General features: G+C 31.6%; 4 protein-coding genes across 4 annotated transcripts; 2 read left to right on the top strand and 2 right to left on the bottom strand.

Annotated features, from left to right (window-relative positions):
• The first annotated feature begins 1,806 nt into the window (after positions 1–1,806).
• Positions 1,807–19,200, top strand: LOC135842417 (beta-hexosaminidase subunit beta-like). Its single transcript, XM_065359870.1, has 8 exons — positions 1,807–2,160; positions 8,382–8,595; positions 12,542–12,666; positions 12,770–12,975; positions 13,068–13,183; positions 13,272–13,470; positions 18,346–18,562; positions 18,665–19,200. Exons 1-8 carry the CDS (start codon positions 1,981–1,983, stop codon positions 19,022–19,024), a joined length of 1,617 nt encoding a protein of 538 aa, XP_065215942.1. The 5' UTR covers positions 1,807–1,980; the 3' UTR covers positions 19,025–19,200.
• On the bottom strand, positions 19,184–19,907 carry ND-19 (NADH dehydrogenase [ubiquinone] 1 alpha subcomplex subunit 8). The gene has a single exon (XM_065359878.1). The coding sequence runs from the start codon at positions 19,905–19,907 to the stop codon at positions 19,371–19,373; it is 537 nt and encodes a 178-aa protein (XP_065215950.1). The 3' UTR covers positions 19,184–19,370.
• Positions 19,908–20,193: 286 nt separating this feature from the next.
• LOC135842424 (putative GPI-anchor transamidase) lies at positions 20,194–22,070 on the top strand. The gene is made up of 8 exons (XM_065359877.1): positions 20,194–20,400; positions 20,472–20,593; positions 20,663–20,798; positions 20,872–21,080; positions 21,156–21,273; positions 21,349–21,459; positions 21,531–21,700; positions 21,780–22,070. Exons 1-8 carry the CDS (start codon positions 20,341–20,343, stop codon positions 21,862–21,864), a joined length of 1,011 nt encoding a protein of 336 aa, XP_065215949.1. The 5' UTR covers positions 20,194–20,340; the 3' UTR covers positions 21,865–22,070.
• LOC135842426 (mitochondrial inner membrane protease subunit 1) lies at positions 22,046–23,147 on the bottom strand. Its single transcript, XM_065359880.1, has 3 exons — positions 22,630–23,147; positions 22,351–22,551; positions 22,046–22,270 (listed from the first exon to the last, which is right to left on the bottom strand). Exons 1-3 carry the CDS (start codon positions 22,741–22,743, stop codon positions 22,112–22,114), a joined length of 474 nt encoding a protein of 157 aa, XP_065215952.1. The 5' UTR covers positions 22,744–23,147; the 3' UTR covers positions 22,046–22,111.
• Positions 23,148–23,263: the final 116 nt, after the last annotated feature.

Consider the following 23,263-nt stretch of genomic DNA (forward strand, 5'->3'; position numbering starts at 1 on the left):
ACTGAAAATTTTTGGTTCAAGTTTTAGCTCATTTTGATAAGTTTTGAAGATCGTAATTTTTGTGGATAAATTTTTTAAGCCAATTTCAGTTTAGGAGCGAAAGTATGTAAAAATCATCGTCATTTTCAACGCCATAGGCCGTAGGATTTTCGTGTTGAGATTCAAAATCACTGGTTAGAAATTTTGAAAATTCATAGTTGAACTTTTTCTGCGATAGTTTTACTTTCAAAATCAAAATTTATGCCGAATCTGAGAGTTTCCTATTTGAAATTTACCCTTACATAAAAGTCTTTCTGAATAATTATGTTTCGTTTTAAAACCTCGGGTTTCCTCAAGGAGCACCCCTCCCTCAGGAATTTTGGTCAAATTTTGGAGAAAAATGTAAAATTAGGCATGCCATATCGTTTGTTATATTTTTGGCAATGCTGATTTCGAATTTTCTACTCAATTTTTCGATACAAGACCCTTGAGCCCCACAAATAATCCCTGAATTTCAAAAAATTGAAAAACTCGAGTGACCTGTGGTTTCTTTGGGTTTTGGAGACGTCAATTTCGAATTTCGACCTAATTTTTCGATACGAGGCCCCCAAGCCCCGCATTGAGCCCTCAAATTTCAAAAAATTGAAAAATCTGTGTGACCTATGGTTTGTTTGGTTTTCAGAGGCGTAAACTTCGAATCTCGACTTCATTTTTTGATACGAGCCTTTTGAGCCCCGCATTAAGCCCTCAAATTTCAAAATCTGTGTGACCTATGGTTTGTTTGGTTTTCAGAGGTGTAAATTTCGAATTTTGGCTTAATTTTTTGATACGAGCTTTTTAGGCTCTACATTAAAGCTACAACTTCCAAAAATTTAAAAATCAGTCTACCCAGCCTATGTTTTGTTAGGTTTTCATGGCGACAAATGGGAGGGGGGTCCACGAGTCTCAGTCATTAATAATTTGAAATTTGAAATCGACGCCTCTAAAAATGTACCAAACCTTGGATCATGAAAGTGTTTTTAATTGTTTCCATTTCGTCGTTATGCTGCATAAATTATTTGGGAAAAAAACTCATGTAGTCGTGTAGCTTTAATTTTCTGAAGTACGAGTACATACTGCTAATAAGTTGATCTTGATACTGCAATTTCTGACATTAAATTTATCGAGGAAGGGGGACAGGGGTCATGTAAACATCAATTTACAAATATTTAATTGCACTTCTTCGCTGATCAAAATGACAATGAAAATATTAATTAAAATCATCAATCACGTACTCGTTACATTTATGTTATGTTATGTTATGTTATGTTTTGTTAGTAGATTCGAAGAAAGGTAGAATTATGCATCTTGACTTAAGTTACATTGTTCATTGTTGGAATATTAAACGGGGGAAAAAAATTACTAATTAATCGAGTGAGTAAATTATACTAACACTACACGAGGAATAAATTGACCTATAAAATTTTACGTTTAAATAAAAAAAATAATAGAATGACGTGTTATGTTTGGTTACGTCATGTCATCTCATTCTCATATACGTATCAAGTATATCGTATACCTAATTTCTGTATGATACGCTTATAGTATGTACCTCTACACCCCTACCACTGGCTCCATTTATTTGCATAATTTTCCATGTTATTATTTCCTCGCTATTATTATGTGTGAATTAAAAAAAAAAATCAGATAATTATATCTACTCGGATAAAAGCGACAGTTTTTAATACTCTGGTATTCGCAGAGTTAATTTTCGATTGTTTTGCGTTATACCTAGACGTACAAATCGTTCGTTCGTGAACGATTCGTGGCGTTATAATTGTGAAAGCGAGATATGACTGTTTATGTTTTTAGTAGTATGTCCGTAAATGCGGCTTGTATAGCTTTTTACTACATGCGAATTATGTGATACATTAACATCATCAAATTTAATATGCTCGCTAGTCGTATTTTTATCAGTTGATATTTACTTATTTTAATTATTAAAAAAAAAAAAAATTAAAAATGCGAAGATCGGCGGTATTGTTATGTGTTTTTTTATTGTGTTGCGTTAATCGCGCTTTTTCATTGATTCCTATTCCTTTACCTTTAAATTATACCGCTGGAGGTGTTTGGCCGAAACCTGTGAAATATATTAGTTATAATAGCTTTTTGGTCTTGAGACCGGCTAGTTTTAATTTTAAGGTATGTATCGGAATTTTTCAAGTATAGGTTAAGTTTATCGACATTTTTTTACTAGTAGGTATCGTTCGTAATCATTGATCGATTGAATTTTTTCATAATGATGATAACGTAGCCCATCATTTTGATTTTTAATAAGTTTCGAAAATATTTAGCTTCTGGTTTGAGTATGTTTGTTTATTCGAAGGTATTCTTATGGGACCATTTATAAATTTTTTCGATAAATTGGGTGAATATTTTTTTAAAAATTAGAACTGATTTCTTGGTGAATGGATTTTCAAAGGTTGTATTTAATTTTTAATAAGTGGGAGTGAATTTAATCTGGGATTAACTTGCTTTGAAATGTGCTGAAGTTTGATAATACTAAGATCGTTCAAAATCTAAATGGAAAGGAGAGAAAAGTGGGTAAAATCAATTCGAAAAAATTACCAAAAAATAAACCTTGAAAATTGGCTCAATTTTTACTTTTTAAAGAAAAGGTCACTCGAGCAATGATTTCAATGAGATGAAAATGAAGGCATTGAAAGATCTTTTGATTACATTTTCCAATTCAGGATTAGTATAGGTAGGATGATTCGAAGAGGAGGAGAGAGGAAATTCAATTTTTTAAAACTTATATGCCTATCTAGACATATTTTTGAATTAAAAAAAAAATGTTTCATTATTTATTTCTTATTTTACAATCAAATACACCTTGAAATCCGTAGCAGAGATGTAATTTATATTAAAATTAAATTCAAAACGTAATTTTTTTTTCAATTTTCCATTAATTTAATTTCCAATTAAAATTTTTGTTTTTGTTTTTTCTCGCTGAATGCACAAATGCGAGGTTATGTACTCGTGATTTCAGCAATAAACATAATTTCGGGCTAAAAAAAAACACCTCTGAACCTTCGTAGGTACGATTTGTTTTGACCGAAGAAAAACCGGAACTACTGTTGCTGTTGTATTAAACGAATTAACGACACGAAAATTCTGTTTGGCGAATCGCTTTCAAAATCGAGGAAAAAAATTCATTTCTTGGGAAAAACCTTGATGCTAATTTGTAAAATTACGCGAGTTCGCGTTTGACTGACGCTTTGCCGGTAAATTTAACCGGTTTAGTTTATCTTGAAATTGAACTTTACGCGGATGTTGAACGTGCTAAATTAATAAGCAGGGATATATGTACTATTACGACTACGAGTAAATAGATATGTACTAGTATAATGTGTAGTTAGTATCACAAAAAGTGAAGTACACGTCTACGTACTCGTACCAGTACATTCGAAGCAATAATCAGGAAAAAAAGGATGAATTACGAACTAACGAGCGTAATAGAATTACGAGTAAGGTTTAGTTTTGATACGATCAAGTGCATTGTGATTGTATAAGTGTAATTTTTCTGCCCACAGGCGTGAAACTATAGAAGGGTCAAGGAGGGGAGGGGTTGTGATTTTTTTTACTCCCTTGAAATAGAAACTTCTTCTTGTAGGTCAAGCGTTTGGCTTTGGCAGGAAATGATACGTGACTGATGAATGGAGTTCTGATGTGGGAGAGAGAAAGGGGTCGGTTTAGTTGCTCATGAAGAGAAGAGAAGAGCTGCTGTAATTTGGAGTACCTAGTTGATTAGAAAAATAAGAGATTACGTTGATTGAAATTTTTTATGAATCATTAAATTCGCTGATAGGTCCATTCATAATTATTTAATTAGGTTACCTGGATTTTTAAGTTATTGACCTTACATGATGGCCCTTCTTCTTCGATCTTGCTCAATTTTTGTTTTGTTTATCGAAAAAATTTTAAACCTTCTAGATTTACCTGTGTATAATTTTTCCAACGCTGAAAATCTGTACCGAAAATTGCTCCAGTTCCATGTGTTCCCACCACTTTTTCCTTTTACTTATTCTCATGAGAATAAAAAATATATAAGCGGAAATTGTGACTTTTGGGTACCTACCTTACCTACCTACCTACCTACCTACCTACCCGAAGTCATCAAAAGATTTCCTTTGAGCGAAGTCAAATGATCCAAGGTGGATAGTCTGCGTTTGAAGTTGAATAACCTTGTCACTTGAAAACTGTTTGAAAAGAAATGTTAAAACTTTACGTTTTGTAATTTCAAAGTCGAGTAATGAACAAATCAGTCATATATTTTTTCCCCATTTTGAAGTCTTTTGAATTTCAATTTCAGTGTTTTTTTTAGGTTTTTTTGATTTTTATAGTTTCCGTTTTCATTTTATTTTCATTTCTATAAAAAATTATACCATTTTTTCCTTTCTTTTTCATTATTATTATTTCTTTTCTTCGATCCATTTCACTGATTTTATTTAATTTTTCAACATTCCCAACTTTTCATTACTTTTTTCTAATTTTTTTCATTTTTTGTTTTTTATTTCTTGTTTACACTTTTTAGAAATTTTATCAATTTACTATCATTTTTCCATTTAAAAAAATTGTTTTGTTCATTTTTTCATTCTTTTTCTTTGTTGTACATAGGTACTTCACTTCATCATTTTTTTTTGGGCGGGAAAATTCACCTACTCAAACCTTCAACAGAAAAAACAATTTTCCTACTAAAATAAATACGTAGTTAAGTAATCGAAAGTGAAAAAAAAACGAAATCAGTAGACTGAAAAATGAAAAAAAAAGAAACAGAAATAAAAAACGAAAATACGAGAGATAAAAAATGACAAAAATGATAAAATAAAGTGAAAAGTTTAATTCTTTAATAATGAATGATTACATAAAGTTGAAAAAATAATTTCAAAAAAAGACGAAGAAAATAAGAGAAAGTATTGAAAAATGAAATAAAAATTGAGACAGAATATTAAAAAATGAATGATTCCCCCCCCCCGCCCCCTCCTACAAAAAAATGATTAAGTGAAAATACAACGAAGAATAAAAATGAATTGAAAATGTTTGGATGATAAACAATTGAAAAAACATACCAAAAAATGACAATAAAAAAATGGAAAAATTGAAAAATTGACAGGAAACAATGATAAAATGTATGAAAAGTATACACAAGGAATAAAAAATAAAAATATGAATAAATAAGAAAAATGATGAATGTAATGTAAAAAAAATTAAATGAAATAATTGAAATGTAATGAAGAAAATTACCTAATAATAACAATGAAAAAAATGGAAGACTTCAAAATAAACACCAAAAAAAATGTCATTCCACAGCTTTGAAATAAAAAAAAAAATGTTGAAACCAAATCATTTGTGAAAAATCTGAAATCGAATTTAAAATCAAAATTGAGAAAAACTCCAAAAACAAAAACAAAAATTGGAAAAAAATTGAACCCATAAAACACTCAATTCGTTCTAAAAATAGAAACGGAAACTAAAAATGAAAAAAACTTAAAAACAAACACTGAAAATCAAGAGACCCTAAAATGAAAACCAAAATAATATCATATTGACCATCTCGAAGTGAATAAACAAATAATTCTGTAAACGAAACATGAAAAAACGAAAAAAAAAAGTTGTAGAAACAAAATTGATTGTGCAAAAATCGAATCGAACACAAAAGGCAAAAAAACTGTAAAACTGAAACAAAAAAAATCTTGAAAAAATTAAAAAGAAAAAACGAAAACAGAATCTAGAAAAAAAATATAGAAAAAATAAGCAAAAGCAAACACTGAAAATCAAAAGACCCCAGAACCTGTAACAAAAAATATCATTAAGTCACATATCTAACCTCGAAATATAAACAAAAAATTCTTGAAACAAAATCAGACGTGAAAAAATTAAAAACAAATTCAATCAAAACCGTAAATGAAATCATAATCCTATGAAAGCAATGATTCTGATCATTGTGATCAACTTTTTGTGATGTTTGCAATACACAAAATTGACAATTTTTGATTACTTCTCCCGGATTTCCCACCAAGCGAGGGTGCGAGTCAAAGGGGGAGGGCGCAGAGCCCCCTACAATATTTCTAGAAGGTGAAAATTGTGCCTTTTCAATAGTGCAATGCCCATTTCTCTTTCTTGATTAGTTAAAAAGGTTCTGCATGTTTGAATTTTTAAAAAAATTCAAAAACATATCAAAAAAATGTTTGTCAAAAATTTAGAAAACGATATAATACACGTATAAAAATTACTTGCAATAATTTTTATTAATTTTGGCAGTTTGGTGGAAATGTTTTTTTTTCTTTTTGAATTTTCTCTCAACTGAATTTTCATATTTCGTGGTTTGATGTATCTAGTGTCATTTTTTCCAGAGTAGAATTTTTAGGGTTAAAGGCAGAACATCGTCATGAAACTCATAAGAAATAAGAATTTTTCGACCCATCCATTTTCAAGCCACTTGCAGAGTCAGTGGATCAGGAAGGTTGAGAAACTCAAATCACACTTTTTTGAGGTGAGGAGGTAATACTGGATTTCCTGTACTCCAAAATTCACGATTTTTCAAAAGAGGCTCTACTTTTAAATTTAAGGATCCTTTGTTCAGCCCCAAGGGGCTCAAAAATTTTCTGGATAGTCTCCCTCTCAAGTTAAAATTCCCCCGCAAAATTGGAAAAAAAATCATTTGAGCATAACTTAGCCCAAAAGGGTATTGTACGAGACCTGATAAAAATATAAATCATCTATTTTTGGAAAAAAAATGGTACCCTTATAAGGAACCTTCATTAGTTGATTAGTTGCATGATTCGTGATATGATCGTGATCTTATTTCATATCTCTCGTGTTGAAAAAAATTCCACCAATGCTCGACATTCTGCGTTGAAAAAGCAAAAAAAAAAAAAAAAATGGTAAATTTGCAAGCAGACAAGAACACAATAACACGTGTTCTTATCATCGTGTGAATTTATGCTCCAGATATGAAAATGAAGTCATACATGCCATGTCATAATGAATCGAGAATCATATTTATTATTACTCGTTAACAAATCGTGTGTGATAATGCAAATAAGTACATACATATATCTAACGGAATTTCATGTAATTAAGTGAGTACGTATAACATCATCTTCATTACCTACTCACTTGTGTAATTTCTTTTCAACGAGCTAATCGGCATCTGATTCGGTTCCTTAGGAAGGATGAATTTCATTAATTTCTTCAGCGTCTATCATTAAAAATAGATATAGACCTATGTCTGGAAATTTGACATCCTATAGTCTCAAAGACATTCACCAAGGTCGTTAGATCAATTTCACGTCTTTTAATCCTATAAAAGCCCGATGAGTAAGCTTATTGGGAAAAAATTAGCCCAACTCGCACAAATCACAATGGAAGCTACCTTGAATTTGAAAACATAAACTTTGCGCATAATATTCAAAGACCAGCCCATAAAACAAGAAAAAAATTATTTTTACGTAAAATTCCCTTCGTTTTTACGTATATCTAGGTCAAGGACACTGGTTTCTTTTGTTATCGCGGATATAATACCCTTTTGAAACACGTCGTTCGAGCCTTCGTACTCGTACATGTATGAGGAAGTACCTATAAACACTGTATGTTGTGTACACTGTACAGTAGCTCAATGAGTGTCTTGTGTACATTGTAGTAGATAAAAAATTGTGTATAGAGTACTCCGATTACGAGAAATGGAGAATGTAAATAGGTATGTTTGATGATATGTGCTTATAACGTGATGATGATACGGTTGTATAGTACTTACTTTGTAGCCATTATTTATTTAGCCAATGAAGAAAATGAGTTAGAAGAATTGCTTTGACAATAAGGTACCTATGATAGTGCTGATACGATAAGGAATCACAGCATTTCTGTTCCGAATGAATGGTTGATTAGGGCTGTCTGGTATACCTACTCTGAGCTAAATTCAATAAAAATTGACGGGTTTTTTTGTTTCTATTTTCATGCTTGATACATGTACTTTGTACATACAAGGTTCGAGTGTTTTTGAATACACTACACACGTGTTTGTGTAAAATTAGAATATTTTATCGTTACCTATATGGTTATAAATACAATGTACCTTAATCACCTTTATACCTTACCTATTTACAATACGTATTGCGTTGATCGAATATATACGTGATTTTTCGCTCTAAAAAAAATCTAGGTACTTAAGATTAGGTACCTACGTGGAGAAAAAAATTTAGAAAATTAACCAAACGACCTATAAAGTTGATAATTTTCAATTTCTGAAATTTTTCCATTGGTGTCTGAAATAGCTGCGTAGCCTCTTATCTACATTTAGCTCGTGCATTATAATAATATTATAATTAAAGGTATCTAAAATTAGGTAACGATTTTCATTTCAGGTTGAACGTTACGACTGTGATATTATTCAAGAGGCCATTAGAAGATATTACCATTTAATATTTATTAACGCTAATACCAATCAACAAACGTCTAATGATAGACACGATGGCAGTTCACGAAGAGAAGACACATTCATCGGGTACTTGGATGTTCTACAGATTAACCTAATGGCACCGTGCGAGATATTTCCGTCAGATTTCATGGATGAAAGATGTAAGTCAGTTGATCAGTTGATGTAGAAATTTTGAAAATTCAAAGTTCTTCGACGACTATTTCGTAGACTATAAGCAAATTGATTGGAAAAAAAGTTGAAAACTCGTAGATTTTTGTATGAAATTTTTTAATATTTTTAATTTATTTTTTCACAAATGAAGTCAATTTTTTGAAAGGAGGAGGAAGGAATTTCAACCATATCTGAATGGAAAAAAAATGCAAAAGTGTCAACACAAAAGTATACACCATGAAGTTTTTTGGACCCAAACAATGACTTTGAAATCCACTTTGGAACGTTTAAATCTCTATTCAGAGGAGTCCAAATGCTAGGAAAAGGTCGTAAAAGTCGTTTTTCTATGACTTTATGCCGTTGATAATTTTCTCGACCTGGCACCCTTTCAAATTGAGCGAAATCGTGCTAAAACGATGAAAACATGTCGTGGAATTTCTGGAACCAACATTTCAAAGGCTAAAGTTTATCTTTGGTGAATTTTTCAAGATTCAAATGAGGTACTGCTTGGCGATTTTTCAACTTTGAAGACTCCTTGGGAAAATAAATGTTATATGTAAAGGCATATTTTTCAAAAGTAGCCATTCTCGTATTAAAGCTGCAATAGGTTGATTTTGCAAAAATTCCTTGAAAATTGAAAAAGTGTTTAAAAGTGTGTGAAAAGCATTGCAGAATTTAATCAAAATATGGCTAAGATGCCCAAAATAACAAAAAATTGTCGAAAATTTTTTAAAAAATGATCATATTGTATCAAAATGAAATCAAAAATTACACAAGTGCCGAAATAACGGTAAAATGGGCATTAAAATTGCTGAAATTTATCATAAAAATTATTTTAAAAATGGCAAGATTGAATAAAATTTTGCCAAAACCGTTTGGAGAAAATATTTTGCCAAAATGACATAAATTATGTAATAAAAATTGTAAAATTCGCATAAAAATCACCGAAAATAGCCAAAAAAATTCATTAAATTTTAGTAAATTGACTAGAAATAAAAAAAAAGTTGAAAAAACATTGCCAAAGTTTTGCTAAAATTTGTTAATAGGTATACAATAAAAACTGTTGAAAATGAATATACTCGTATTATTTGTACGTTAATGAAGCATGGCCAAAATCTAGAAAAAGTTCACAAAATGCCTCAAATGATGAAAACATTTTTGAAAATTGTGAAAAATTAATTAAACACCATCAAAATCAGATAAAATATTGCAAATATTGCAAATATTACGTAAAATATAATCAAAACTGTAAAATTGGCATAAAAATCACCGAAAATAGCCAAAAAAATTCATTAAATTTTAGTAAATTGACTAGAAATAAAAAAAAAAGTTGAAAAAACATTGCCAAAGTTTTGCTAAAATTTGTTAATAGGTATACAATAAAAACTGTTGAAAATGAATATACTCGTATTATTTGTACGTTAATGAAGCATGGCCAAAATCTAGAAAAAGTTCACAAAATGCCTCAAATTATGAAAAAATTGTTGAAAATTGTGAAAAATTAATTAAACACCATCAAAATCAGATAAAATATTGCAAATATTGCAAATATTACGTAAAATATAATCAAAACTGTAAAATTGGCATAAAAGTCATTGAAAATTGCTAAAAATTCTTGAAAATTTTTGTAAAGTAATCCGAAGTATCAAAATGTTGCAGAAATTGCTGAAAAACGTGAAAAATTCTGCAAAAGTTGTGTTAATAATGAAAAAGATTGCTGAAAATTATATATGAATTCTATAATAATATGAACAATAAATTGATTAAAAAAATGGCGAAATTGGACAAGTTTGCGAAAATTGCTTGAAAATTTGTAATGAATGCAAGTTGATAGGAAAAAAAACAAAAAAAACGTGAAAATATAGAAAAATTTCCCAAAAATACTTCAAATGGTCGAAAGGTTGTTGAAAATTGAAAAAAAATCTTGCAAAAAATACATAAAGTGTAATACAGGGTTCGTATTCGAATAACTAAGTTAGGTACTAAAAGTGACTATTTTTTGGGTACTGAAGTTACTTTTTTTTGGCACTCACAAAATTTAATTTTTTCATGCCTATTGTAAAAAAATTTAATTTTTAACCCAATTACAAAAAAAAATCCTTTTTTTAAAAATTGTTACAACTTACAAGTCTTTCTTTTTGACGAAAATTTCACTTTTTTTTCAAAGATTATCCAAAAGTCTTGTTTTTTACCAGGAACTAGATACCTACTTTTTTGCCAATAATTCCAAAAAGACCTGTTTTTCGTTAAAATTGTCAAAATTTGGCTTCTTGCCAAAAATTAGGTATCAAAAATGCATGCTTTTTCAGATTTTAGCAAAATTGCTAAAAATTGCCCAAAATCTCGCTTTTATGCCAGAAATTGCCAAAAAGCCCTTCCTTTTGCTGAAATATTGTCAAAGTTCGCTTTTTGCAAAAAGGTGGCTTTTTTGTCAAAAACTGCAAAAATTCTGTTTTTTTTTTTCAATCAAAAAAGCTGCAAAATTGTGCAATTTTTGAAAATTAAAAACCAATTTTTTTTGTTAATTTTTTCTACTTTTGTTCACGTTTCATTGGCTTTTTGATCACATTTTCGAGCTTTTTTGGTTACCAAAGTTGGATACTTTGTTTTGGAATTAATCGAGTAAGAGCCCTGTTGATGAAAAACTACTAAAAATTTTTCACAGTTTCTGTAGTTTTCACAAGATTTTATTCACTGTAAAATCTAATTTTTCAAAAAAATTATATGTACTATTATACTCTTGAAAATCGATTTCCTCGATTGATCGATTTTAATTTTCAATTCCAGCTATAAGAAGTGACCAATTTTTTCAATTTTTCCCCGTTTTTATTTCGGAAATACTCTTTAAAACAAAAACTGGTTAATTGAAAATCGATTTTCTCCATCAATCGATTTCCAACTTCCAATTCTAGTGATCAGGAGTGATCGTTCATTTCATTTTTTTTTTTTTTTGGTTCACAAAAAAATTACCAAAATAGCATTTTATTTTCAAAAATCGATTTTCAAGAAAGTTGATCTTTCCGATTAATCGATTTTTAATTTAGACCATTTGGGTCTTTTTTTGCGATCACTCTAAAATTAAATTTAAAAAATGGCAGAATTGAGCAAATTTGCATAAATTGCTCAAAAATTTTTAAGAATTGTTATAAAAACAGTCAAAAATGAATCAAGTTGAAAATCGCGATGAAATTTTTGGCGATGATGTTTTTCGAACTGTTTTTCTCATGAAGTTCCCTTCCTCCTCCCCCCTCCCTTCACAACTCGAAAATATATTCACATCAAGTAATGCCAAGGCCCAATGCAAACTTTTGAGATTTTTTTTCTATTTTGCACGACTTCAAATATTTACCGGCTTCAAAATGGCTTACGCTAAACATACTCGTACAAGTATGTACTTCTATAAATTCACCTAGGTACAATAAATCTCCTCTAAATATGGTTCTTTCAAAACTGCAGACCATAGTCATATTTCACGAAACTATAATGCTCGTAATTTTAAACAACTAAGTACATACATAATAACAATTACCCACATGCGTTTTCATGTCGACTCTTAATAAATTTGGCTCTGTTCTCGTACCAGTAGGTAAGTTGATAAATTGAAAACGACAACATTACAAGCAAAAAAATTGACAAATGATATTTAGATGTCTGTTGTTGATAAACGAATCAATACCTACTTAATAGGTGCCTAGATGTACCCACCTAAGGTACCTACATATCAGCTGAAAAGAAAGTGACACTGAAAAATCGCTCGTACGAGTAGGTAATTCGAATTGTTTGATTTCGATGGCAATGAATCAGTATATTAGGTCTAGGTACCTTGAACTTGTATTTATTTACCTCATTTTTACAGCACGAATATCGTATTTTTTTGTCCTCATAACTTTTCTTAAATTAATGAAAGTATTTATTTATTTATTTTTATTTTTTTAGACGAGCTTCTGATAAATGCCAACGGATACGAAAGCAACGCTTTAATAGTCGCCCAGAGTGTTTGGGGTGTATTACGAGGCTTGGAAACTTTCTCGCAAATCGTAGTTCCAATAAATGGAAACAGAGTAAGGAACTATGAAACCATTTCAGTAATAACTATTCGTCGTATTCCATTATCTAATCATCAATTTTGTAAATGATGATTTTGTTCTGTTTTATGTGGTTTAGTTCGCCGTACGAACAACGAGTATCGTGGATTTTCCTCGATTTTCTCATCGTGGCTTACTCATCGATACATCTCGTCATTATTTACCTGTCAAAACGATTATACGTGTACTTGACGCGATGTCTTACTCGAAACTGAATGTATTACATTGGCATATCGTCGATGACCAAAGTTTTCCTTATCAGAGCAACACGTTTCCTAATTTAAGGTCTGTATGGTAACAAATAGGTACCTACTTGACTTATTCAATTTGAATATACATTTTGTTAATTAAACGACAAATATGTGTCCGTGTAATAGTGATAAAGGTTCCTACGAACAATACCTCGCAATTTATTCGCAAGTCGACGTCAGAAGGGTAATCGAACACGCACGTCTCAGAGGTATACGTGTAATACCGGAATTCGACTCGCCAGGTATTTTGAAAATAGAATAAAAATGCAGGTATTTCGTTAGTTAGGTAGGTAATTTAAACAAATTTGTATTTCTCTGAATTAAAAATAGGTCATACGTTATCCTGGGGTAAGGGAATTCCCAACCTTTTAACGCAATGTAGTCACTCATATCCTCAGCCATACGGTCCCATTGATCCGACCAACGAATACAATTACGTTATTTTAGAGAAATTGTTTAAAGAAATACACGACGTGTTTCCGGATAAGTATTTACATTTGGGAGGCGACGAAGTTGAATTTGGATGTTGGTACGTATAATATATTCTAACCTAAATATCGTTTAATTCAATTAACTTTATTTTGCATTAGGTGTATTATGATATGTGTGTATGTTACATATTGCGATGAATTATTTGTGGGAATATTCTAACTCGATGATGACGTTTTGATGATGACTTTAGGAAACAAGAGTGTTTTGTTTTTGTTTTTGTTTTCTTCTTCTGTTGTAGACTACGTACTACCTAATAATTTCACTTTTTCGAAAGCGAAAGTTCATTATGTAGATATTTTTGCCATTTTACGTCATTACGTGGGCGCGTATATTATACTTAATTATAATTTTTTAAAGGTATAAAAATACTACTGATCTTGATTGCGTTGGATGTGATATTCTTCTTTCCTACGTAGGTAGGTTTGCGATAATGTAAATAATCGAGTGTGTGTAACGGTTTTTTTTTTTTTTAAATATAATTTAAATTATCATTTCGATATTTACGTATTGCTGATGATGTAGCCTATATGGTTCGAGGTTTTCTGTAGAAATTGAGGTGTTCAGGAAGTGATTCATTTTTTTTGCTTGCTTTGAAATGAGGAAATGATACATATTCACGTTGAACGATAATCAATGCGTGAATTTCTTTTATAAAATGATTCGAAGTTGGAAAAAGATCAAAATAATATAAATTTTTTTCGAGTCGCAAAATAATTTCCTGGTACCAACTTGTGGCTGGCTTTGTTACAGAGAAGACGTGCCGAACAAAGGGGTGTGGGGTGTCTCACCCCCCCTCGAAAATTCAAGCGAAATGTTAAGAAATTTGAGAACGTTTAGGAAGAAATTGTGTTAGCAGAGAAAATCAAAGAATTGCCAAAAACCATGGGTTTTTACTCTTCTTGAATTATAATTTATCAAAAGTTCGTTCGGGCCAGATCATTTTCCTTTTCCTTTCTCAGATAGAAAAATTGACTTCTCACAAGGGAACCTCTTGAGATGTCAAACTCCGATTTGAACGGGACCGCAATTTTTGGAAAGAGCATAGTCTAAAACCCCCAAAACCAAATTTTCAGCTGCCCAAGTTCATTTTTAGATTTTTGGCGAATTTTTGAAAATTCAAAATTGACTGTTTTTGGCGATTTATGTTTTTTTAAAAGTACGTACTTGATCAGTAAAAATGGTCAAAATAAGTCCCAAAACTAATATTAATTACCTAAATCCAAATTTGACCATTTCCAGCCATTCTGGAGCCTCCAGCGCGATTTTTCAATTTATCCAGAATTTTGAATTTGTTCCAGAAAGCGTGAATATGAAGTTGGGCAGCTAAAAATTGAGTTGTATATTACACTCGACCTGTTTAACGAGTTTATCTACATTTCAGCCGATTTTGAGTGTGTCACCTCAAAAGTGGCTTTTTGACCAGCTTTTTTCAAAATTAAAAAATCAAAAAAATCAAAAAAAGACCGTTTGTAGAGAAATTTTTGAAATTTGTACGAATCGCTATATTTCTTCAAGAACTAACCCCCGGAGCGCAAATTCTACTATTTCCAGCCGTTTTGGAGCGAGAGTGACACCTCAAAAAACCACTCTTGAGGTGTCACTCCCAAAATCGGTTCAAATGTAGATAAACTCGTTAAACAGGTCGAGTATAATACACAACTCGATTTTTAGCTGCTCAACTGCATATTCACGCCTTCTGGAGCAAATTCAAAATTCTGGAGAAATTGAAAAATCGAGCTGGAGGCTCCAGAATGGCTGGAAATGGTGAAATTTGGATTTGGTGGATTAGTTTTGGACAAAATACAGCGATTCGCGTGAATTTCAAAAATTTCTACAGAAACGGGAAACTTTTGATTTTTTGATTTTTTAATTTTGAAAAAAGCTGGTCAAAAAGCCACTTTTGAGGTTTCACTCTCAAAATCGGTTCAAATGTAGATAAACTCGTTAAACAGGTCGAGTGTAATATACAACTCAATTTTTAGCTGCCCAACTTCATATTCACGTTTTCTGGAACAAATTCAAAATTCTGGATAAATTGAAAAATCGCGCTGGAGGCTCCAGAATGGCTGGAAATGGTCAAATTTGGATTTAGGTAATTAATATTAGTTTTGGGACTTATTTTGACCATTTTTACTGATCAAGTACGTACTTTTAAAAAAACATAAATCGCCAAAAACAGTCAATTTTGAATTTTCAAAAATTCGCCAAAAATCTAAAAATGAACTTGGGCAGCTGAAAATTTGGTTTTGGGGGTTTTAGACTATGCTCTTTCCAAAAATCGTGATCCCGTTCAAATCGAAGTGTGACACCTCAAAAGGTTCCCTTGTCAGATCAAAAATAATGTTGTTTTACGTACTTGAAATTTTCCAAAAAAAAATTCTCCAATGAATTCTAGTCAAAATTGCAAAAAGTCCCAACTTCTGTTGAAATATCAAAAAATGTCAGATATTTTACCAAAAATTCGGAAACAATACATTTCTAATTTTTGCCAAAATTGATTGATTTTGAAAATAAATCAAGTTCTGAAAAAATTGCACAATGGACATTTTCTCGATGAATTTTGATCAGAAAGAGTTCTTACAAGAAGTTCTGCAGCAACAGAGTGTTTTAAAAATTTCAAAAAGTGGTTTAAAAATGTTAGCACTTCAAAGTGAACAATTTGTTCAGCAAGCTGATCAATTCATGATTAGAGGTGAAAAAATTAACTTGAATCGGAAAAATGAATCACTTTCAAAAATTTTTTTGTTTTTAATTTAATTTTTCAAATTTTGTCTGATTTTTTGAAAATTTAGATTTGGGGAATCAAGAGTACCGAATCTTGATCAAATTTAAATAGAATTTTGAGATTTAATTAGTACTAGCATACTTTTGACTTTCCGAATCGATTGATGGCGGTTTCAACTGTTTTAAGTTTTAAGTCATTCAGGGGTTTCAATTTTCAAGCAGGTTTTAATGGGTTTGAGAAAACAATTAAGAATTTCAAAAATGATAAACAATAAACAAGGGAATTATGTCAGACATTCTTGGAAAAAAATTCACTCATTTTTTAAGACCTTGGAAAAATGTCGTTGAAAATGACTAATTTCCAATATTTTGAGTTATGTTGAATTTTGAAAAGATTTTTGAGAGCTTGGAAAAAATCCTGTAGAGTCCGTTTTCAATTCAATTCGAGCGTTTTTGAGTTTCCTCAAGATATTGTCAATTTTGGGTAATTTTTAGAAGTTTTTATTTTTATTTTTTAAATACTTTTCTTTGTTGTTTTTACATCATTTTTCCCATCTTAAAACCTTTTTATGCATTTTTGGAAAATTTTCCTGAAATTTCGTTACATTTTGGTGGTTTTTAGTGATTGTAATGCCTTTTTGGAGTATTTTTACGTTATTTTTACATAATTTTGAAACGTTTTATGCCTTTTTGACGAATTTTACCGTAATTTTGTCATTTTTTGGTAACTTTCAGATGTTTTAAGGCTTTTTTGAATTTTCCGAATTTCAACTACATTTTGCCATTTTTTTTGGTTGTTGATTTAGAGTGATTTTGATGTTCTTGTTCGTGTTTTGAAAAAAATTCCATAAGTATTTGCTGGATTTTGTCAAATTTTAACAAAATTTCATAATTTGTGTTAATTTTAATTTAGTGATTTTGATGCTTTCTTGAGTGTTTTTACATCATTTTAACACCTTATTTACACTTTTTCATGAACTTTTGACAACTTTGCAGAAATTTCAATCTTGTTCGTTGATTTTTAGCAGTTTTAATATTTTTCAATAATGTTTTTCTATCTTTTTTGACACGTTTTTAGCATTTTTTCGTTCAATTTGCGTTTTCAAAAAATTAAACGATTTTTTTTCCCATATACAATCTCATTTTCAAATTGAAAGTAAAACTCCTATCCATGATCTGAAATTGGATGAAACTTTCATCGTAGAGGAAAGTTTACTCTCATTTTTCTAACTTTTTAGCTTTTAGAGGTTATTTTTATCATTTTTTGATGAAATAATATTTCATGTTTTTTTTTGGTTTTTTGAGTGTTTTAAGGGGTTACTTCCAGATTTTTAGAAAAAAAAAGTGTTCAATTCTTAATATTTCAGGAATGAGCATATTTTCTAAAAAAAAAAGTGTTTTGGGGATTTACTTCTTGATTTTTAGAAAAAAATAGGTTTTTTCCGCAACTTTTAATTTTTTAGGAATGAGCAGTCCTATTTTGTAAAAAAATCAAGATCGAAAAGCACAACTGATCAGTTTTTTCTTTTTTTCAAACAAGACTTTTATAAATCAAAAATCGACTCAAATTTTTGATATTCTAACATTGCACTCTGGGAGAGCCAAAAAAATGGGTTCAAGACGAACGTCAGTTATTTTGGCGCCTACATAAGCGTAAAAAAATGTTAGATTGTAAGCCTAAGATTTTCTATACTGATCCATAAAAATAAGGATTATGCAAACGAATTAATGTGATTCAAATTTTGAAGATATGAAGGGTTGCACTAGTGTTGAAGTATAAGTTTCAAAAATTTCACAGTTTGGGAGGGAGTGGTGAATTTTTTTCAAGTTTGAGACGATAGATATAATATGTATTATCTTTTAGTATGTACTATGTAGGTATTTTTAATATTCCAGCGGAAAATGATTGGATTTCATCAGATCAGATCAGATCTGTACATTTCCTGGAGTCCAGTTGACCCAATCAGATCAAATAAAATACAAATAGGGGAGATCAGTGATTGGATTTAACCAGATCTGATCAGACGTGGACGTTCCCTGGATCTAATTATGTAGATCTGTTTAGACTTGTTCAGGTCAAATAGGAAAGATCTGATCCCATCATTTTCCCCTGAGAGGCTGAGATCACATTCTACACGTGTCGAAAACACAATTTCTGATCATTCTACTCAATTTTCTGTTTTTCTAGGGAAAGCAACGATAACATAACTGACTTCATGAGAACAAACCGCATCTCGAGTTATCCGCAACTCGAAGCATATTACATTTACAAATTGTTAAACATAACCAACAGATTGAACGCAAAAGCTATAGTTTGGCAAGAGGTATTCGATAACAATGTTCCTTTACGAAACGACACCATCGTTCAAGTTTGGAAAGGAGACTATCTGAACGAATTGGAGAAGGTAAGTGTAATACACACTCACTTACGATAAATTTCAGCTCGTATTCTTCACGATTACGAATTACGATGACAATTGAATTATTCATACGATCGTCGATTACAGGTGACTCATTACGGTTACCCTACATTACTATCGAGTTGTTGGTATTTGGATAGTTTAGAAAGTGGAGGCGATTGGGAGAGATTCTACAGATGTAATCCTTTAGCTTTCCCCGGAACTCAAACTCAGAAACGTTTAGTTCTCGGAGGTGAAGTTTGCATGTGGGGTGAGGTCGTCGATGAGACGAATATACAACAGAGAATTTGGCCTAGAGCATGTGCTGCTGCCGAAGTCCTCTGGTACGGTGGTACTTCTCCCGATGCCCCGGAAAGAATCGAGGAACATGTTTGTAGACTGAAAAAACGAGGTATTCCGGCACAGCCTCCGAATGGACCTGCTTTTTGTCCTTATACTGTGATGTAAAATAATACCTATATCTAGGCACCAAAATGTAAATACCGATTTGTTATTTATTATAATTCTAACCGATAAGGATTGTTTTGTAAATTTTACTCGTTGATCGTCATGTATAGGATTTCAATAAAGCGTATCTGTGTTGCAAAATAAGATAAAATAAACTAGTTTCAATTTTTGAATAATTTATTGAAACAGAAAAAAATAATCATCGACTGACATGTCGACTGTTTTACGACGAATGGGTACAATCACGTCGATAAAAAACTCATCGTAAGACTGATTTAAACTAACAATATGTACGAAATAAATCCAACTGATTTCATCTCTCTGGATATTACTAAATCGCTGCGATCTATGAGAAAAACCAATATCTAGAATTCATTTTACCAGGTATAGGGTCTGGTAATCCTTCTTCCGGTATAGGAGCAGTGGGTCTATTCGGAAACACGGGTCGTACCTCCGGTGCTGGTTCAGGCCGTATCTTCGATTCGAATACTCTGGGTCGAGTGTAATACCAATAAATGGGACGTTCGATACCCAGATTCTCCAATACACATTGGTCGAATGCAATTTGAGTTTTACGACAAGGGTAATACGTGTATCTTACGCTAGACTGATCGATGCAGTAAGCATAGGCTTTCAATTCCGGAGCGCAGGACTTCTTTAGTTTGCGAAAGAAATCCATAGTGCAGGCGGTTACTTCTTTGCCTTCGTTAACGCATTTAATTCGGCCTTCTTCTTTACGACAAAGCATAAATTCGTCATTTTTCTCTTCGCAGTATTTACCCAGATGAAAAGCGCCAGCTTTCAGAGTAGGAGCTCCTAAATTAACTTCTTCGCATTCTAGTTCTTCGTTCGTTGGTAATGGAACTTTGAGTCCTACAACCATCTTTGAAACCGGAGCACACGAACGATTGAAACTTATTTATTCGAGATGATAATCACATTGAACGAAAACTTGAGGTTTTTAAATTAAAATTAATAATCCATTTTTCACCAACACCGTTCTGATTTTAACCTTTAGTAATTTTCTTATCAATTATTTTTTTGTTGTGAGATTATAAACATAAACAGAAAACTGGATGAAGGAAATTCCGGGAAATTGAATCCAGGAAACCCGAAAATGGCACTATCCAGTTTTTTTATTGTCGTATAAATCGTTGTTTTTTCAATCAAAACAAACTGATAAAACACTTCGTTGTTTCTAAAAAATTTTGGTTAAAAAATTTTTAATTAATTAATTTACTTGAATTTGCATTAGGAATGAACAGTTGAACGTTCAAATAACTGAAGAGTTTGATATTATTCCCAATGGTATTCCAATGAATATCAAATTGAATTTTTTATTCGCGATACTATGCGTTTTGTGCATAGAAATCCAGGTAACCACCTCTCAGAGCAAAGTTTTCAAAACTTGAAAATTTCGTATCTAATTGTAGAATTTTATTTTCAGGCTCGTCACACTAATAATTGGGCAGTGTTGGTCGACACGTCGAGATTTTGGTTCAATTATCGTCATGTAGCCAACGTATTATCCATTTACCGGAGTGTGAAAAGATTGGGCATACCTGACAGGTAAATATTGATTTCGTTTTCTTAAATATTGATTAAGTTAAGGTTTTAATGTAAATTCATTATTTTTAGTCAAATAATATTGATGATAGCCGATGACATGGCTTGCAATCCTCGAAACCCTAGACCAGCCACTGTATTCAATAACGCCGATCAGCAGTTGAACGTTTACGGTGATGATGTTGAAGTGGATTACCGAGGATACGAAGTAATCATCGTCGAATTAAAAAATACCATTTACTTGACATGGAATTGTATTCTGATCTTGTGGACATTTCTAGGTCACTGTGGAAAATTTCGTTAGATTATTAACTAGTCGTTTACCATCAGATACTCCTCGTTCGAAACAATTATTGACCGACGAAGGTAGTAATATCCTGATCTATTTAACCGGTCATGGAGGAGACGGTTTCTTGAAATTCCAAGATTCCGAAGAAATAACTAGTCAAGAGTTGGCCGATGCATTGGAACAAATGTGGCAAAAAAGAAGGTATACTTCGTGTATGAAAATCGCTTAGAATTCCAAGTTTTTATCGATCTAATATTTTATACTGTTATTTTGCAGATATCATGAAATATTTTTCATGATAGATACTTGCCAAGCAGCATCGATGTATGAAAAATTTTACTCTCCTAATATTCTAGCTATGGCTAGCAGTCTAGTCGGTGAAGATTCTTTATCGGTAATTTCCCATTTGAGAGATCGATTCTCAACATTTGCTCGAGTTGATAATTATTGAATTATGTTTCATTTTTAGCACCATGTTGATCCTGCCATTGGCGTTTACATTATTGATCGTTATACGTTTTACGCGTTACGCTTTTTGGAAAAAGTACAACCGGATAGTTCGCTGAATATGAGCAGTTTTGTGAGTGGCTAAGATTTTTTATTTTTTAATGAATCGAATAAGAGCTAGTGCTGAATATAGTGTCATTTCAGCTCGCCGTTTGCCCGAAACATGACTGTATATCAACGGTTGGAGTGAGAACTGATCTTTTCGCCAGAGACCCTGCCAAAGTTCCTATTACTGACTTTTTTGGTTCCATTAGACCTACAGAATTAACATTTACAGATGAAAATCTTCTGGACGAGTCTGATGATTTTAAAATGTACGATTTTGTTTTTTATTTTTCGAGAGTCGTTTCCTCTGGCTTCTATTTTCACTCGTTTAATTTGTTTCGATTGCAGTGCTGTGATAGAAACGAGCGATCCTTCCAGTCCTCTTGGCAAGACGTACAGATATGTACCTTTGATGCCAAAACTTGACTTGTAATTAAACGCTAATTTTCCAGTACGTATTCTAGGAATCATTGATCAAAATGGGAGTCCAATTGCTGTTCTCAGAACCGTTGCTCGATAGTCGATAGTATTATAATTTTTTCACCTTTTTTCTATGGCAATAACAAGAATTACAATTTGTTATACAGGTGTTTTCAAAAAAAAAAAAAAGAAGATTATACAACACAACGTTTTAACGTATATTACTTAAAAACCTTTACACCCGAACATAATTTTAAAAATCATTCCGCTCTTACAGTTAACATGGTAATATCTTTCAATGGCCAAACTCGGCATATAACTCTACCTCTTATTAATCCTTGTGGTACAGGTCCATAATCACGGGAATCGGAAGAAAAATCACGATTATCACCTTCCAGCCAAACATGGCCCATAGGAACCTACGACAGATGGTTGAATTAGGGGTGATATTTTAATAGAACTACGCGATGATTATGATGAAATCTTACGAATCACTTACGTATTGATACTTTGCAAAATTCATCTTCATTTTATCACCGGGTAACCCTGTTATTCGTTTGCATATGAATTGTTTAGGATCCGACAGCGACTTAGATACTACGATATCTCCGTAATTGAAACGATAATTTCTAATACTAATAAATTCGCTTATAACTATATCACCGGTGTATAAAGTTGGTTGCATCGAAGGACCGGAACACTTGAAAATGAAAATTGGGTAAAAAAAAAACACAATCGTGTAAGATTTTCAAGATATAAAACACGATGATCAACTTACAATCGAGATATCTCCAATAAACTCTAGAATGCAATAGGTTATGCATCCATAACGAGTAGTTCTTGAGATCACTCCGGTGATTTTTGAAACGAAGTATCTGAATCGGCTTGACATCAAGTACGATAGTTAAACTTGCAATAGAGAAGAAACACGATGAAAAATCATCGTATTGTAAAGAAAATACTGAAAATTCAAGTTCTTGTAAGATTTTCACGAAATCAAAGTATTCGAGAAGTAATTCGAACAGACAATAGTCATTTTGGAAGTTTTATCACTGGATTTCAAGTCGGAACAAGGAAATTTTGTTGTAACAATTTGCAAAATTTTCATGTTGCGGTTATCAGTAAAAAATTGATCTCAACAGTGTTGAGATATCGTAGATTTAGTGTTTTTCTTTCCAAAATCGTAAATGAAAAACTACGCTCCGTTTTAGTTTTTACAGAATTTTTAATATGAAAGCAGAGAGCTTTACTTCGAAGATGAATTCAAAGGGTCAAATAGAAAAATTTCTACATCAAAAGATGAAAAAATCGAACAAATTTTTCAAAAATTTGTCCGAATTTTCAGCTGATTAGCGGTTTTCTTGTTTCGAAGTTGAATGACCTTGGCAAACACTTCGATCAACGTTGATGAT

The sequence above is a fragment of the Planococcus citri genome, chromosome 4, assembly GCF_950023065.1.
Source record: "Planococcus citri chromosome 4, ihPlaCitr1.1, whole genome shotgun sequence".
Classification (NCBI taxonomy): Eukaryota; Metazoa; Arthropoda; class Insecta; order Hemiptera; family Pseudococcidae; genus Planococcus; species Planococcus citri.